Source organism: Myxocyprinus asiaticus, chromosome 1 (assembly GCF_019703515.2).
Source record: "Myxocyprinus asiaticus isolate MX2 ecotype Aquarium Trade chromosome 1, UBuf_Myxa_2, whole genome shotgun sequence".
NCBI lineage: Eukaryota > Metazoa > Chordata > Actinopteri > Cypriniformes > Catostomidae > Myxocyprinus > Myxocyprinus asiaticus.
Window position 1 is genome coordinate 64116315 of NC_059344.1, and position 15017 is coordinate 64131331.

The 15017-nt window shown below is 36.4% G+C and overlaps 1 protein-coding gene across 15 annotated transcripts in view; it reads left to right on the forward strand.

The window, feature by feature from the left end:
• Positions 1-13342, forward strand: part of camk2d1 (calcium/calmodulin-dependent protein kinase (CaM kinase) II delta 1) — a 92966-nt gene extending 79624 nt beyond the window's left edge. For 8 of the 15 annotated variants that reach the window (XM_051673427.1, XM_051674469.1, XM_051673729.1 and 5 more), the window contains 4 exons: positions 8279-8354; positions 8444-8538; positions 11592-11820; positions 12037-13342. In XM_051673427.1, the coding sequence (XP_051529387.1) occupies positions 8279-8354; positions 8444-8538; positions 11592-11820; positions 12037-12118 (482 nt within the window). In that variant the 3' untranslated portion in view covers positions 12119-13342. Of the gene's footprint in view, positions 1-8278; positions 8355-8443; positions 8539-11591; positions 11826-12036 lie in introns of all 15 variants that reach the window. The other 7 variants (XM_051673861.1, XM_051674556.1, XM_051673812.1 and 4 more) reach the window with 1 other exon arrangement.
• The last annotated feature ends 1675 nt before the right edge of the window (positions 13343-15017 follow it).

A 15017-nucleotide genomic window follows, 5' to 3' on the forward strand; every position in this document is an offset into this window, starting at 1 on the left:
GGTTGTTGATGAAACCTATGGGGGTATAATTTTTCTTGTTGACTTAAAGTGATAGTTCACCCAAAAAATGAAAATTCTCTCATCATTTACTCACCCTCATTCCATCCCAGATGTGTATGACTTTCTCTCTTCTACAGATTTTTAGAAGAATATTTCAGCTCTGTAGGTTCATAAACAGGGTTCCCGTGGATCCTTAAAAAGTCTTAAAATGCCTTAAATTCAGTTTTCCTAAATTTAAGGTCCTAAAAAGTCTTAAATATTTTAAAAGTCTTGATTATCATTTATAGAGGTCTTAAATTTGGGAGTGGAAAGACAGGAATCGTGATATGACCTAATGTGATTATTAAACTTCAAAAGAATACGATTTAATTAAATAAATGCATGCGCTGCATCCTTCAGAGTGAAAACATGGCACTGTATTTTCTCCAAGCACACGAGGGCTTGTGAGTGTTTCCATTTGTTGTAGAAAATATATGACAAGCGATTACTAATGATCAGCTGTTGATGATGATGATGATGATGATATGCAATGTTTACTTTTAATTGTTTACATTGTAATACACTATAGATTATTGTAGGAGTGCACGTTTTATTTCCCTTATCTGTTTGAATGAGCAGCTGGAAGAAGTGAATCGCAATCATTTCAAAATAAGAGTCCCCACGGTATTTTGGTTGCATTTATTATAGGCCTACAGTTTTAAAAACCATTGGCAGATTAATTGCCTTTCAACACATTATCGTATCAGCAAAATCCAATATTGGTCGACCTCTAATTTGTATTTATATAATGGTACATAAACCAATCTTAATGTGATATAAATGTAGAAAACATGTCTTGAGTATTTTACTGATGATCACTGTTAAGGCCATGTTGAATGTGTGCCCCTGTCTGTTTAAGAGTCTGTGATACATGATTTATTGTCTTGGTATGGGGATACGGTATTCATTTTATTTGTTCAGGTCTTGAAAAAGGTCTTAAAGTCTTAAATTTGATTTTAAAAACTCTGCAGCAACATCTTATACAATGCAAGTGAATGGTGGCCAGAACCTTAAAGCTCCAAAAAACATATAAAGGCAGCATAAAAGTGACCCATATGACTCCAGTGGTTAAATTCGTGTCTTCAGAAATGAAACAGATCAATATTTAAATAATAAAGTTACATACAGTAGCACATCTTTTACTTATTCTCATATTTTTTTATTTCAATACCCATACACTCATGCAAATGTTTAATACTCAACAGATTTCTACAAAATTATCAATTCACACAGTGACGATGGACTTTAGCATTCACTTTTATCAGTGTTTTCCACAGGATTTAGGTAGACTGTGGTGGGTGGACCTCGGACCCTCTAGGGGGGCATGCTCCCCTGTAAGAAGATTGTGTACATTTTAAAGTTAAATGCATCAATTTGGTGCACTTTGAGAGCAAAATTAAGAGGCTAGATCTATGAAGAACTTTGTACTCTTGTAAACAGTTTTGTGCTCTAGTAGTAATTTAATCCTAAGCACACTGGTTGAATAGATATGAATGGTGATGACACAGCAAAAAAGTCACACCCACAAAGCATAAACCAGATAGAGTTTAACGCAGATCACAAATGGTCAAAACACAAAATTGACTAGAGCAGTGGTTCTCAAACAGTGGTACGCATACCACTGAGTGCCCTCAGGTGGTACACAGCACAACCCAGGATATTTATATTAAAAAAATACAAATATAAATTTTATTCAAATGTTTACATGGTTTATTTCTAATGTATGATTACAATTTTAATATATCTTTAAGATAGCCCACCTTTTTCTTTCTTTCCTTTTTTACATCGGCAGTGCAGGATGTGAATAGGTAACGTTCTCATTGCCCGCGGCTGCGCTGATGTCTCTGTGTGCACACCACAATATTATTCCCATGCAAAAAACAGAACAGCAAAAATGCGATTGAAGCAAGATATCATTCCGTTTATTTTGCACATTCTCAGACTTCCTTAAAGTCTATGATCTTAAATAGTGCTTTTGACTCAGACACTGGGTTGTATTTGGCTGTATTTTGCTCGGATGAGGGACAGAGAAATGGAGTGCACGTCTGACAGCTGTGGGCAAGGCAGCACAATGTGACAAACATTGCCGCTATGGCACCTATGGCCGAGTCCGCCTATGACTAGAAGGAAGAAAAATACTTTGACAAGTTTTAAAGTTAATGACTTGTAAGGGCACGATTCAGATAAAATGAACCTCAGAAAGCTTACTGCAGCCGCTGTTTTCATAGATCACATGCACATTATCGCATATTTTTAAGGGTGATGCTAGCTGCATCATTTTAGGGGGGCTGAGATGAAAAACAGGGTCTAGCAATGCCTAAGCTCCAAATTTCTCTCTCTCTCTCTCTCTCTCTCTCTCTCTCTCTCTCTCTCTCTCTATAGTAGTTAGTTTGAACTGCATTGCAAAACTTCTAAATGTTAATATTGTATGTTTGGTTTTAGAAACACACTCTTGCTGATTGACTAAACTACAGGAATATTGATATTAATCAAATACGGCATTGTGTATGTTGCTAACAATCCATAAGACTAAGCTAAAAATGTATATCTGCCAAATGCTGAAAAAAATACGTGAATGGACACTGGTGGTGACTAGGTGGTACTTGAACGTTCTGATTTGAACGAAGGTGGTAGTTGGCCTAAAAAGTTTGAGAAGCACTGGACTAGAGCATACATTTGAGCCATCAAAGAAATGAAGCAAAAGTGGTTACCTGTGTTGAACTTGCTCCTCAGATGCTGACTGGGAGTGAGAGATGCTTTGCCGAAGCAACGGCGCAAAACATAACGCTATAGATCTTTTATGTTATTATGAGAAGTGTAAAAATATTTTCGGTTCATTATAAAACCGTGGTGGGCTGCCACAGTCTAGGTAATTAATGGAAAACACTGCTATTTCTACATTTATCACAAGAACAGGCAACAACAAAGAAAACAATGCTACATTGTGCATGCTTTAGTGGTCTATAAAATAAATAACCATTCAAAATCAACAAATCTTTGCACAAAATTGAAAAAGGCTGTTCTCTGAATAAATAAAGTAATAAACCAACCAATCTACTCTCCAAACTACAAAGTAGGCCTATGTTGCAACAATTAGGCTAAATGCATTCTGTGTACTGAGGTGAAGGGAGCAGGATCATTCTCCTGCTTTTAAAATTAAAAGTAGATGAACAGTTAAACTTTCAAATCTTAGGGCAAACACTATCGTTACCAGGCTGTCATCAATGAAGGCATGTCAGAGAGACGTGGATGCTGCTCCGCAGGGTGCTGCGTTAACTGTGGTGGCTGTGACAAGGGAAGTCGAAGAGGGAGGGCAGGAGCTCGTGCGGTCTCACAGAATTAGAACTCAAATGCAGTTGTCGGGCATTACAACATGCTTTTAATTGACAATTGGTGCTGTTGGCCAAATTTATAAATTAAAATATAAAATTAGAAAAAGAAATAAATAAAAAAATGTCTTGCAAAAAGGGCACTTACCTAGTCAGAGGCCAAAAGGGCAGGTGGGGTCTATCTATGCATGTGCGTGCTTCTGAAGATATTAGACTACTGTTATGCTGCCTTTATGTGCTTTTTGGACCTTCAAAGTTCTAGCCACCATTCACTTGCATTGTATGGACCTACAGAGCTGAGGTATTCTTCTAAAAATCTTCATTTGTGTTCTGCAGAAGAAAAAAAGTCATACACATCTGGGATGGCATGAGGGTAAATGATGAGAGAATTGTCATTTTTGGGTGAACTATCCCTTTAATGTAGTCTTAAGGGCTCTTTTATCAAATGTACTTTTGACTTTGCCCACTCTACTCTTGATTTATGGTTGATTTATTGGGCTTTCCTTTGACATACCTGCTAACTTTCTGTTCCTCTTTTGATATTATAAGCTGAGACATTGAAACGAGATCTTGAGCAATGAATGCATCCTTTTTAATCTGTGTAAACTTGTGAAAATATGTGTAGAAGGTTGGGTGATATCAGTGCAGGTTCTCTTGTGAGGATTTGTGTGTGTGTGTGTGTGTGTGTGTGTGTGTGTGTGTGTGTGTGGGCAGGTTTAAGTGGTTTACGAGGACTTTTTTTTTAGGTTACAAACTGGTAATTACAAGGGTATTATGCTATAAATGTGATTTATGAGGACATTTCTAGTGTCCCTATAATTCAAATTGCTTAAAAAACATACTAAATGATGTTTTATTGAAAATGTAAAAATGCAGAAAGTTTTTTGTGAGGGTTAGGTTTAGGGGTAGGGTTAGGGTTAGGGGATAGAATCTATAGTTTGTAAACTCTAAAAATCATTATGTCTATGGAGAGTCCTCATAATGATAGCTGCACCAACATGTGTGTGTGTGTGTGTGTGTGTGTGTGTGTGCATTTGTGCAAATAGTTTTTGAGTATTTTTGCATACAGTTGTGCTCAAAAGTTTGCGTACCCTTGGAGAATTGGTAATATATGTACCATTTTTAAATATGATTCATATTCAACTGTCGGTTATAACAGAATGGCACAATCATAAAACAAAACATGGCAACAAAGAAAAAAATGAAATGACCCCTGTTCAAAAGTCTGCATACCCTTAGTTCTTAATACTGTGTATTGCCCCCTTTAGCATCAATGACAGCGTGCAGTTTTTTGTAATAGTTGTCTATGAGGCCCCAAATCAGGCCTCAAACTGGTTTCAAAGGATAAGTGTGACAATTCTTTCATCACTTACTCACCCTTGTGCCATCCCAGATGTGTATGACTTTCTTTCTTCTGCAGAACACAAATGATTTTTAGAAGAATATTTCAGCTCTGTAGGTCCATACAATGCAAGTGAATGGTGACCAAAACTTTGAAGCACAAAAATCACATTAAGGCATTATAAAAGTAATCCATATTACTCCAGTGGTTAAATCCATGTCTTCAGAAGTTATATGATAGGTGTGAGTGAGAAACAGATCAATATTTAAGTCTTTTTTATATATATATTATAAATTCTCCTCCCTGCCCAGTAGGGGGAAATATGCATGAAGAATGTGAATTGCCAAAAACAAAAAAAGAAGAAATCATAGGAGAGAAGAGAGCTTAGAGGGCTGTTTTGTTGTCGAGATTTATATATATATATATAAAATCAAAAAAACTACTTATATTGATCTGTTTCTCACCCACATTTATCATATTGCTTCTGAAGACATGGATTTAACCACTGGAGTTGGATGGATTACTTTTATGCTGCCTTTATGTGCTTTTTTGAGCTTCAAAGTTTTGGCCCCCATTCACTTGCATTGTGAGGACCAACAGAGCTGAAATATTCTTCTAAAAATCGCCATTTGTGTTCTGCAGAAGAAAGAAAATCATACACATCTGAGATGGCATGAATGTGAGTAAATGATGAGAGAATTGTCATTTTTGGGTGAACTATCCCTTTAACAGGGAGGAAGGTTTACTGTACCATTTTTTCTTTAATTTCTTTTGCTGTTTTCTCAGCCATGCCTTTGTTTTCATGGAAATCCCTGGAAACAAAATATGACAGTGTTTTCCGTATCGTTTATTGTCATTTCTACTCATTTGATCCTTTTGTTTCTCTTTTTAACAACCTTAACCTTGCTTTTGTGCTCTGTCAATCCATGTCCACATATATTTGCTGCCCATCCATCCAAATAAATATATCCTCCAATCACCACATTCACTCACCAGTTTACCGCCTCCCTTCCGCTCCTCTTAGACTGTACCAACGTGAGCGATCTCTTTCCCAGCAGTCTTGTTCTTCCACGTCCTCCTCGTTCTCCTCGTGCTGGTACTTCCCAAATGCATGTCCTGAAGAAGTCTGCTGTAACCGCATTCTCAAAGCCCTTCTGGTGCTTTACCTGCTTGTTTTCCTATGTGCCTTTTTGGCCTTCCTCTACGTCAACTCAACAGCCGATTGCGGCCAGTGCCTTAAACCCAAGACTGCTTCTAAATGGTCTGAGCCAATCCAGAGCCTCGTCACCATTCAGTGTAAGTGACAGGGGAGGGAGAGAGGATGCCAATTCAGGTTAAAAATGAGGTGTGCTGGTGTACGCTGGTAGCTGAACCGGTTGGCTACCTGGTTGACGTGCCAAATTGATGCACATGCTAAGCTGACTGATCTGCTTCTTATTTTTTTTTTTATTTTGAGTACATAAGAACTCAGCTGTTGTTAGTTAGGCCAAACAGTGTTCTTTTGTTATTTGTATTACTATTATTATTTTTTTTAACACAAATGGAGATGTTAGGCAGAATGACAGCCTCAGTCACCATTCACACTGAATGATTTTTTTCCCCATACATTGAATATGAAAGGCTGTCATTCTGCCGAACATTTGCATTTGTATTCAATGGAAGAAAAAAGTCATACTGGTTTGGAGCAACATGAGGGAGAATAAATGATGACAGAACTTACATTTTTGGGTAAACAATACCTTTCGGTTTTACTGCTTCAAGCTGTTTGTGTGGTCTTGGATGTCCAGAAGAATTAAAAAATGATTTACAGATCAAGGTTAGAAACGATCAAATCAAAAGAGAGGAAGAAACAGCCCTAATTTTAGAACCATTAAGATTTTATTTTATTTTCACACTGAGTTTATTAAATTAAATTACAGTAAAAAAACAAGAACAAAAATTCTACTGCACTAATGAGAATGTACAAATAATCATCAGACCAATGAGATTTCGTTGTGTTGTCTACCCCTGATTTATTTCCATGAACCGGTTCTTTAGAAGGGTTCAGTTAAATAAATATATTCAGCAGTCGTTTTCACACCATTACGTAAACCCTAACATCCCGGTGGCATTGAGCACACTCAAAAAATCAGATTTAAGATTTACGCATTTTAATTTCATAACAAAATTCCATCAAATTGAAATGTGTAAAGAAATAAAATAAAAAAGCTAAATATTTAATACATTTAATTTTGTTAAAGATTACACAAGTCAATTTGATGGAATTTTGTTCTGAAATTGAATTGCGTAAATCTTAAAAAAGGCTCAAATATCTTTAGAGTGCATACATGCTCAAAAACATTCAAATACGGCCTAAAACCATGTAGGCACATATTGCTGTTTATTAATGTTTATGTTCAGTTTATCTTAATAATGGTGTTTATTTTCATCAGTTTTGCATTAAATGATTTCGCTGCATGTTAAATATGACTGACAGATATTGGTCTTAGACTTGGCTGAAAATGTTTTGCATGTTTAAATAAAATTCCAGGCCCTGTTTATTAAAACCAATCTGTTTCATACAAGCGTTTGATAAAACTGTCATCCAGTCAAGTCATAAAAATATTCCAGTACATTTTATTTGTGACGCTTTTTGCTATTTGGCTACATACATAAGAAACAGACATAATTTGATTATCCCGCCCTCTGGCCTTTAACAATATGTTAGTTATAAGGATCGGTGCAGAGAAGAATTTTCCTGGCTGGAACCGATTTTTATTTAATAATAAAAAAATAAAAAAAATAATAAAAACAATAAAAAAAAAAAAAAAAAAAATATATATATATATATATATATATATATATATATATATATATATATATATGTATTTATTTATTTTTTATTTTTTTATTATTATTTATTTATTTATATTTTTTGAGAAGGAAACGCACAAAACAGTTCCAGATAGATGGAGGGGGCAGGTATAAAGTGTACGTATTATATTTATTATTAAGTGTTTAAAAAAAAATACATTTCCATACTCTGATACCATTCCATGTTCTCTCTTCAGTCTTATTTAGAGTTTTTGTCAGTGCTTCAAAAGCACTGAAGCATTGCAGCAACATCTGGCTTTGTCTATTGTACTGATCGTGAAGAGTCTCTTGAGATCCTGCTGTGCAATAAGACTTTTACAGTTATGTTACAGTGATGTTTAGTGCCCCCTGGTGGTGATATAAGAACATTACACAGCCAGAAAACAATGTCACACCCAGGGATGACACTATATTAGCAGATAATTTTTTACGGCGACCTTTTTGTAAGTAATTTTATTGGTTCTGGAGATGGAAGATGTCTGCACCTTTTGAGATCCAGTTGTTAACTCTACCCATGTGTTGATTTTTGCATTTTGTTGTGCTGTTATATTTGTGATTTTAGTCTATTTGTATATTTTTTATCTGTATCTGGCCCTTTTGAGTCCTAGATATGTCCACAGTCTGGTCTGTTCTTCAGTTGATGGATAAAAAACTGCAATGCAACTCTTTTTCACAACGTTTCTCACTCTATTTCCATTCTTCATCTGTGTTTTAGCCAGGAAACAGGAGATCATTAAAGTCACAGAGCTGCTGATTGAAGCGATTAATAATGGAGATTTTGAAGCGTACACGTGAGTGTCTGTTTCAATGTTATGCATTAACTCTTTTAAAGACTGTCTTGTCATACCTTTAAGTTTTTATCATGTTTTGTGTCTCACAGGAAGATATGTGACCCTGGGCTGACCTCTTTTGAACCGGAAGCTTTGGGAAACCTCGTGGAGGGGACAGATTTCCACAGGTTCTACTTTGAAAACTGTAAGACAGGATTTTACATGTTAAGATTTGTTGCCTCCAGATTTTGAGTTTGGGAGTAAAGCAAATGTGTCCCTAATGAATGCATCTACATTCATACATTTTAGCTCTGTTCTAGTGAGTTGTACTCTACAGTCAAGCCACACTCGTACAAAGTTTAACAACATCTGCAGTATAGGATTGGCAAGTTCTTACAGTGGCTGAAGTAGTAAAGATGCCAGTGCAGAAGAAAGAGACATAAAAGTGACATTTTGTTTTTTGTTTTTGTACATTAAGTGCATGTTAAGTGCAGTAGTAAGAGCAGTTAGTGTGGGTTGGTTAAGTGCTCGCGGAACAGATGTGTTTTCAGCTGGTTCTTGAATGTTGAGAAGGTAACAGCAGAGTGTGTGGAGGTTGGAAGGTCATTCCACCACAGAAGAGCAGAGAAAGTGAACGATCATTAAATAGACTTTGAGCTCGTTCATAGACCGCAGAGAGCAAGTTGGAGCATAGACCTAAAGAAGTGAATTGAAATAAGAGGGTGCAGTTCCATTGGCTGTCCTGAAAGAGTCAAAGACTTGAATTTGATGCGGGCAGCTACAGGTAGCCACTGCGTGAAATTGAGACATGAGCCCTTTTTGGCTGATTGAAGACCAGATGTGCTGCTGCATCCTGGAGTATCTGCAGTGGCTTAATTGTTTTAGCTGGAAGGCCAGCCAACAGAGCATTGCAGTAGTCCAGTCTTGAAATTACCAGAGCTTGGACCAGGAGCTGTGTAGCATATTCAGACAGGAAAGGTCTGACTTTCCTGATGTTGTAAAGTGCGAACCTGCAAGACCGGGCAGTTGATGAGATGTGTGCAGTGAAATTAAGCTTGCCATCTACCATCACTCCCAGGTTCTGGGCTGTTCTGGTTGGTGTTAGTGTAGTTGAACCAAGATGAATAGTGAGGTTGTGGTCAATAGATGGGTTGGCTTGGATCACGAGGAGTTCTGTCTCGGCAAGGTTGAGCTGAAGGTGTCGTTCCTTCATCCAGGCTGAAGTATCCGAGAGGCAGGCAGAGATACGAGCTGAGACAGTAGCGTTATCAGGCTGGAACAACAGGTAGAGCTGCGTATCATCTGCATAGCAGTAGTAGGAAAAGCCATGTGCCTCAATGACTGGTCTGAGTGATGTTGTTTACATCGAGAAGAGGAGGGGTCCAAGCACTGATCCTTGAGGAACCCCAGTGATCAGCTGGTGTGTCTTGGACACCTTTCCTCTCCAGGAGACCTTGAACGATCTGCCAGTGAGATATGACTCATGACCTCACAAAAATTAACCATGATTTTACTACTGTAACCATAGTTCAACCATGGTATTTGTAGTAAAACCATATTAACCACTGCACAGGTCTCAAGTGATTCATTTATGTGAACTAGTTGATTAAAATGAATCGTCCAAAAAATCAACTCATAAACCAGATGTATGATGTTATTGTTATTGTCAATGTTATTGTCCATGATTTCTAAAAGCTATAATTTAGAAAGAAAAAGAAAAAAACACATGGAAATGTATTATGTCGGTCCTAATGTGTTTAAAAATAGCAAATAATTTTTAAAGGTGCCTTTATATGCTTTTCCTTTTTAGGGTTAAGGCTGCGCAGGGCTCAAGTGATTCAGTGAATCATTTATGTGAACTAGTTCATTTAAATGAACCGTTCAAAAGAACCTAAAATGAATCAGAGTTCCCATTTGAAATAACTGAAGTGAAATATAGTGATAAAAAGCAGCAATACACTAAATATTTCAACCATAAGTCGTGATTCAGTGTATCATTTCAAAGAAAGCAAAGTCCCTTTAAGGCTGCACAGGTCTCAAGTGAATCAGTGAATCATTTATGTGAACTAGTTTATTTAAAAGAACCTTCCAAAAAAATCAACTCATTAAAATGAACCAGAGTTCAGATATTATATAGAATCAAATCAAAAAGGCAGCATTTTTTGAGAAGGCAGCTGGCTTTGAGGCAAACACTCCAATCTTTTCAGTGTTATTTTTCATGATCTCTAAAAGCGATAATTTAGAAAAAAAAAAGAAAAAAAAACATGGAAATGTAGTATGTGTGTCTTAATGTTTTGAAAAATAGCAACTAATTTTTAGAGGTACCTTTATATGATTGTCCTTTTTAGAGTTAAGGCTGCACAGGTCTCAAGTGATTCAGTGAATCATTTTTGTGAACTAGTTCATTTAAATTGGAGTTCATATTTTATGTAACTGAATCAAATATAGTGATAAAAAGTAAACTAAATATACACTAAATATTTTGCTTACAAAAAAGGCAAAGTCCCTTTAAGGCTGTGCAAGGCTCAAGTGAATCAGTGAATCATTTATATGAACTAGTTCATTTAAATGAACCGTCCGAAAGAACCGACTCACTAAAAATGAATCGGAGTTCTCAGTGCTAAATATAAGGGAATTGAGAACTGATTCACTTAAAGGGGTCATGACAAGCCTTTTTTATTATTTTAATAACTTCCTTGAGGTTCACTAATATTAGTAAAGTTTTTTTGTACAGAAAAAAAACAGTCATATATTTGTAAAACATGATTATTTTCCACCTTCATTCTGACCCTCTGTCAGAAACGCTTTGTTTTGGTGCTGCTTCTCCTTTAAGATCACTGTTATGATTGGCTCTCTGCACTTGACTGACCTGCTTTCTTACTGCTCACCACTACTCGGCAGGACTATGGAAGTGATAACATAAAGGTGGCGTTGATGTGTTGTTGTGGAGGCGGTCAGATGCAAATGTCTACAACAATGTGACATTACAATTTGGAGAATGTAGAGAATGAGTTGTTTTGCCAGCTTGGTTTCAACAAATGCTCTTTTTGCAGTGAGGAGGAAGTTTTGAGTTCTGAAACATACTGTATGTATTTATAGGACATACAGTACATTTCAGAACTCAAAACTAACTAAACTGCCGAAAAATACATGATTGTAGTTTGTTAATAAGTGTGAAAGTGCTTTCGAACACACTTTGAGACACTCCAAACACAATATGTTCTGATGTTTGTCAACATTACATTTTATCTCCTCTAGCTCTCTCCAAAGGCCACAAACCCATCCATACTATCTTGCTGAATCCTCATGTGCACCTGATCGGGGAGGATGCGGCGTGCATTGCTTATATACGGCTCACCCAGTACATGGATGTTGACAGTATGCCTCGCACCATGCAGTCAGAGGAAACCCGCGTCTGGCACCGTCGTGACGGCAAATGGCAGAACATCCACTTCCACCGGTCTGGCTCGCCAACTGTGCCCACCAAGTGAGGTCTGTGTATGTGTGCATGCATGGGTTTGTTTTGTATGCGTGAAAGGCCTGAAAGAGACTCTACAGATGTACGTAAACACAAAACCTTTTAGCGTTGTGTTCCGAAACGTGTCAAAACGTGAAGTTGCTTCTCATAAATTCATAATGTAAAACGGTCAGTATGCAGAAAAGGCACTGAATGATACTTATGCGATTTATTTTATTCTTTCAGATCGAATGGCCTACAGAGCCCATCTGCTGATATCAAAACATCAATTGAGCTTCAACAAGTGTATGCCACACCACAACCATGATCTTCACTGTTTGATCTACTGTACCAGAGTCTTGTTTACATATCGTTACTGCTGGATTATAGAATAGAGAGGGATGGAGAATCATTTTATATTAGGATGTGGCATTTATGTGCATGTGTGCGTGCATGTATGTGTGTGTGCGAGTATTGAGTATGCTATTTACACACTATACTCATTATGTGGAATGCATGTTCTTACTAAGTACTTTAATCTTTTTTAAAGGGTTACATTTTTGTATAGCATAAGCATTATGGAGCCATTTGTTAGTAAACTGTTTGTGTACATGGATATATTTTGATTGATAAATAATTCAAAGATTGTTTTACATGTAATCACAGGGAGAAAATGAGAAGATGCCAAGTTGTAAATTATATGAAGAAAAAAAAAGCCAAAAAAAAAAACAAAAAAAAATGTGTGCATATATGAACTAAGAATTTGTTGCATTATAACAGTGACATCCGTAATCCAAGTTAGACATCTGTAATTGTCTAGCAAACAGTGGAGTTTCCAAAATATTGTAGTTTTTTTTTGTTTTTTTTGTGCTTTTCTAAATTTTTGATCGACAAATATAATGGCAGAGAATTTACTTATTACTTCAAATGACAAAAATGATCTTGCTTATGATTTTCAGTGACGTACAACATTTTGTGAAGTTTTGTGAAGTGCTATTCTTGCTTTACACTTTGGAGTATTAACGGTTTAATGTTAGCATACTAAGGAGAGTTGTGCTATTTTATGGGCTAGTTTTAAAAAAGAAATTACAAGGGGAATCAGCTTAGCTAGTGTTTTGTTATTTTAAATGTCTTCTGCTTATAAAATATTCAAACATTTTCAACAACATACAACTTATAATGGGAAAAGAATGTAACATAACTCATGATAGACTGTACAATACGTGCTCATACACTCATTTTAAGAAACACAAATGGCTCGTAAATCCACACATAGCCTATGCTCTTTTCTAAAACCTAGTGTGCATTTTAAGGCATCTTAATTATGCTGCCTCCTAAGATACCTTGTTTGGACCAGATTCAAAGGCAGCATCAAATGGCTTCTTTACAGAGAAAGCAAAGCCAAGAATGCATTGTGACAAGGTGAGTGAAAAATAAATCCATGATTGCGAGAGAAATGCTGATTATAAATATACTTTATATTTCATTTATTGGTAAAATCTAGCGATAAAGAAATTCGTTCTGTGTAATAAAAATGGGTTATTTTATCCAATATTTCTGTGTGCTATGTATTTTATGCTTATCTGAGCATGGGTTTTCAATCTGAGGGGTGCGAGATTACTGGGATTTTGATTCGAGTCTTTTGAATCCATTCATTGATGTGTTCAGTAACCATTCTGTAGATTACACCGCCAGTTATATAATATAATATTTATAATTGGACTATTTGACCAATCGGTATAAAAACAAGTCTCGTAACCACGTGAAACGGAATAAACTGGCCAAATCGGATTGAAAGGGGTGGTGTAAACCTTTTGATGATTGGTTCGACAGGACAATAAACCAAATAAAAAGATGCTAGAAAGGGCTGAAGAGCGGATACTACAAGGGGATAACTATAAGAACAACAAAAGTGTTAAATTCCCGCAGTACTATGCATGTCAAAATCTATTCCGATTTGATGCATGTGACTTATCAACACGTACATCAACCCGATCATTTTCTTTAGCATTTATGTAAACGGAAAACAATCGGAATCATCAGTTGGAATGATTTCATTCCGAATAAAAAAGGTGTCCATATAAACGTGGCTATTATTTAACTGATTGGTTATAAACGTTTAATCGATTAAGGCTGAAACAATAAAGTGGAGAATGATTTGTTTACTTATAAGATTCGTTGAAGTACGCCGATTCATTCACGAATGAAACACTGTTTTAGGCATACTCAAGTGAAACGTAACATCCGACATCGAAAGAGAAGTCGTTTGACTCTTTCCGTTGCGAAGAGGAAGGGTTGACAATCCAAAAATTAACAATTGCCAGCCAAACCACAGAGTGAAGCCACGTTTTCCATACATCAAGAACATAAAGTACACTCATGTTTATTGACAGTGGAGGATGATTTATGACTAGCTGTGTGGAGCATATAGACCTTATTCACGCTAGCGCCATTTTGATTTTGAATGGCAGTGACAAGGAGGCTGTGATGGATAGACGTACAGTCTTTTCAATAGGCTGTACTGCAGTTTAATGTGTTTTTGGATTGTTCCGCAGACAAAACGTTGATAAAATATCTGTCCAAGAACATTCAGTATATGAAGAACTTCAGACAACATGAGTTGTGTGAAAATCAGATGTGATCTAGGAGCGTTTTACAGTTTTATACCGTTCGTGCCATTGAAGAGACTGTAAGTCTATTTCTCACAGCCTCGTTGTGGTTCCCATTAAAAATCAAAGATGGCGCTATAAACCACAGATTGACATGACGTCAAGAAACCAGCCACTTCACCACCACACAGAATACAGTAAGCTAAAGTTGACATATTTTATGTATCCTATTTGTTTAGTGAATAATTATGTTGTTATTTTTAAATTAGTGTGCTAATGATGTTAGCAGGCATTTTTTGTTAATGGATTTTGGGTTGTGGTGGGATGGTGAGGCGAAAAGTTTGAAAACTGGGTATCGCACATTTAGCTTAGCAACATGCTAACATTAAATGCTATTGAAATCAGTTGCGAGTAGTTTTGCAAAGTATGCGAGCACTTCAGATCGCTCACATTAGGTTTCATGTCAGGATGCTGCTTTTATAAGTCAGCTCAAGGTTATTTTTCTTCATTTTAAATTCCAAATCAGTGAATTATGTGAAATTTACAGTTTTGTTGTGTTAACTTAATAATTGTGCACATAGTCTTACTTGACTGCTACTCATTAGAGTTTGCAATTAC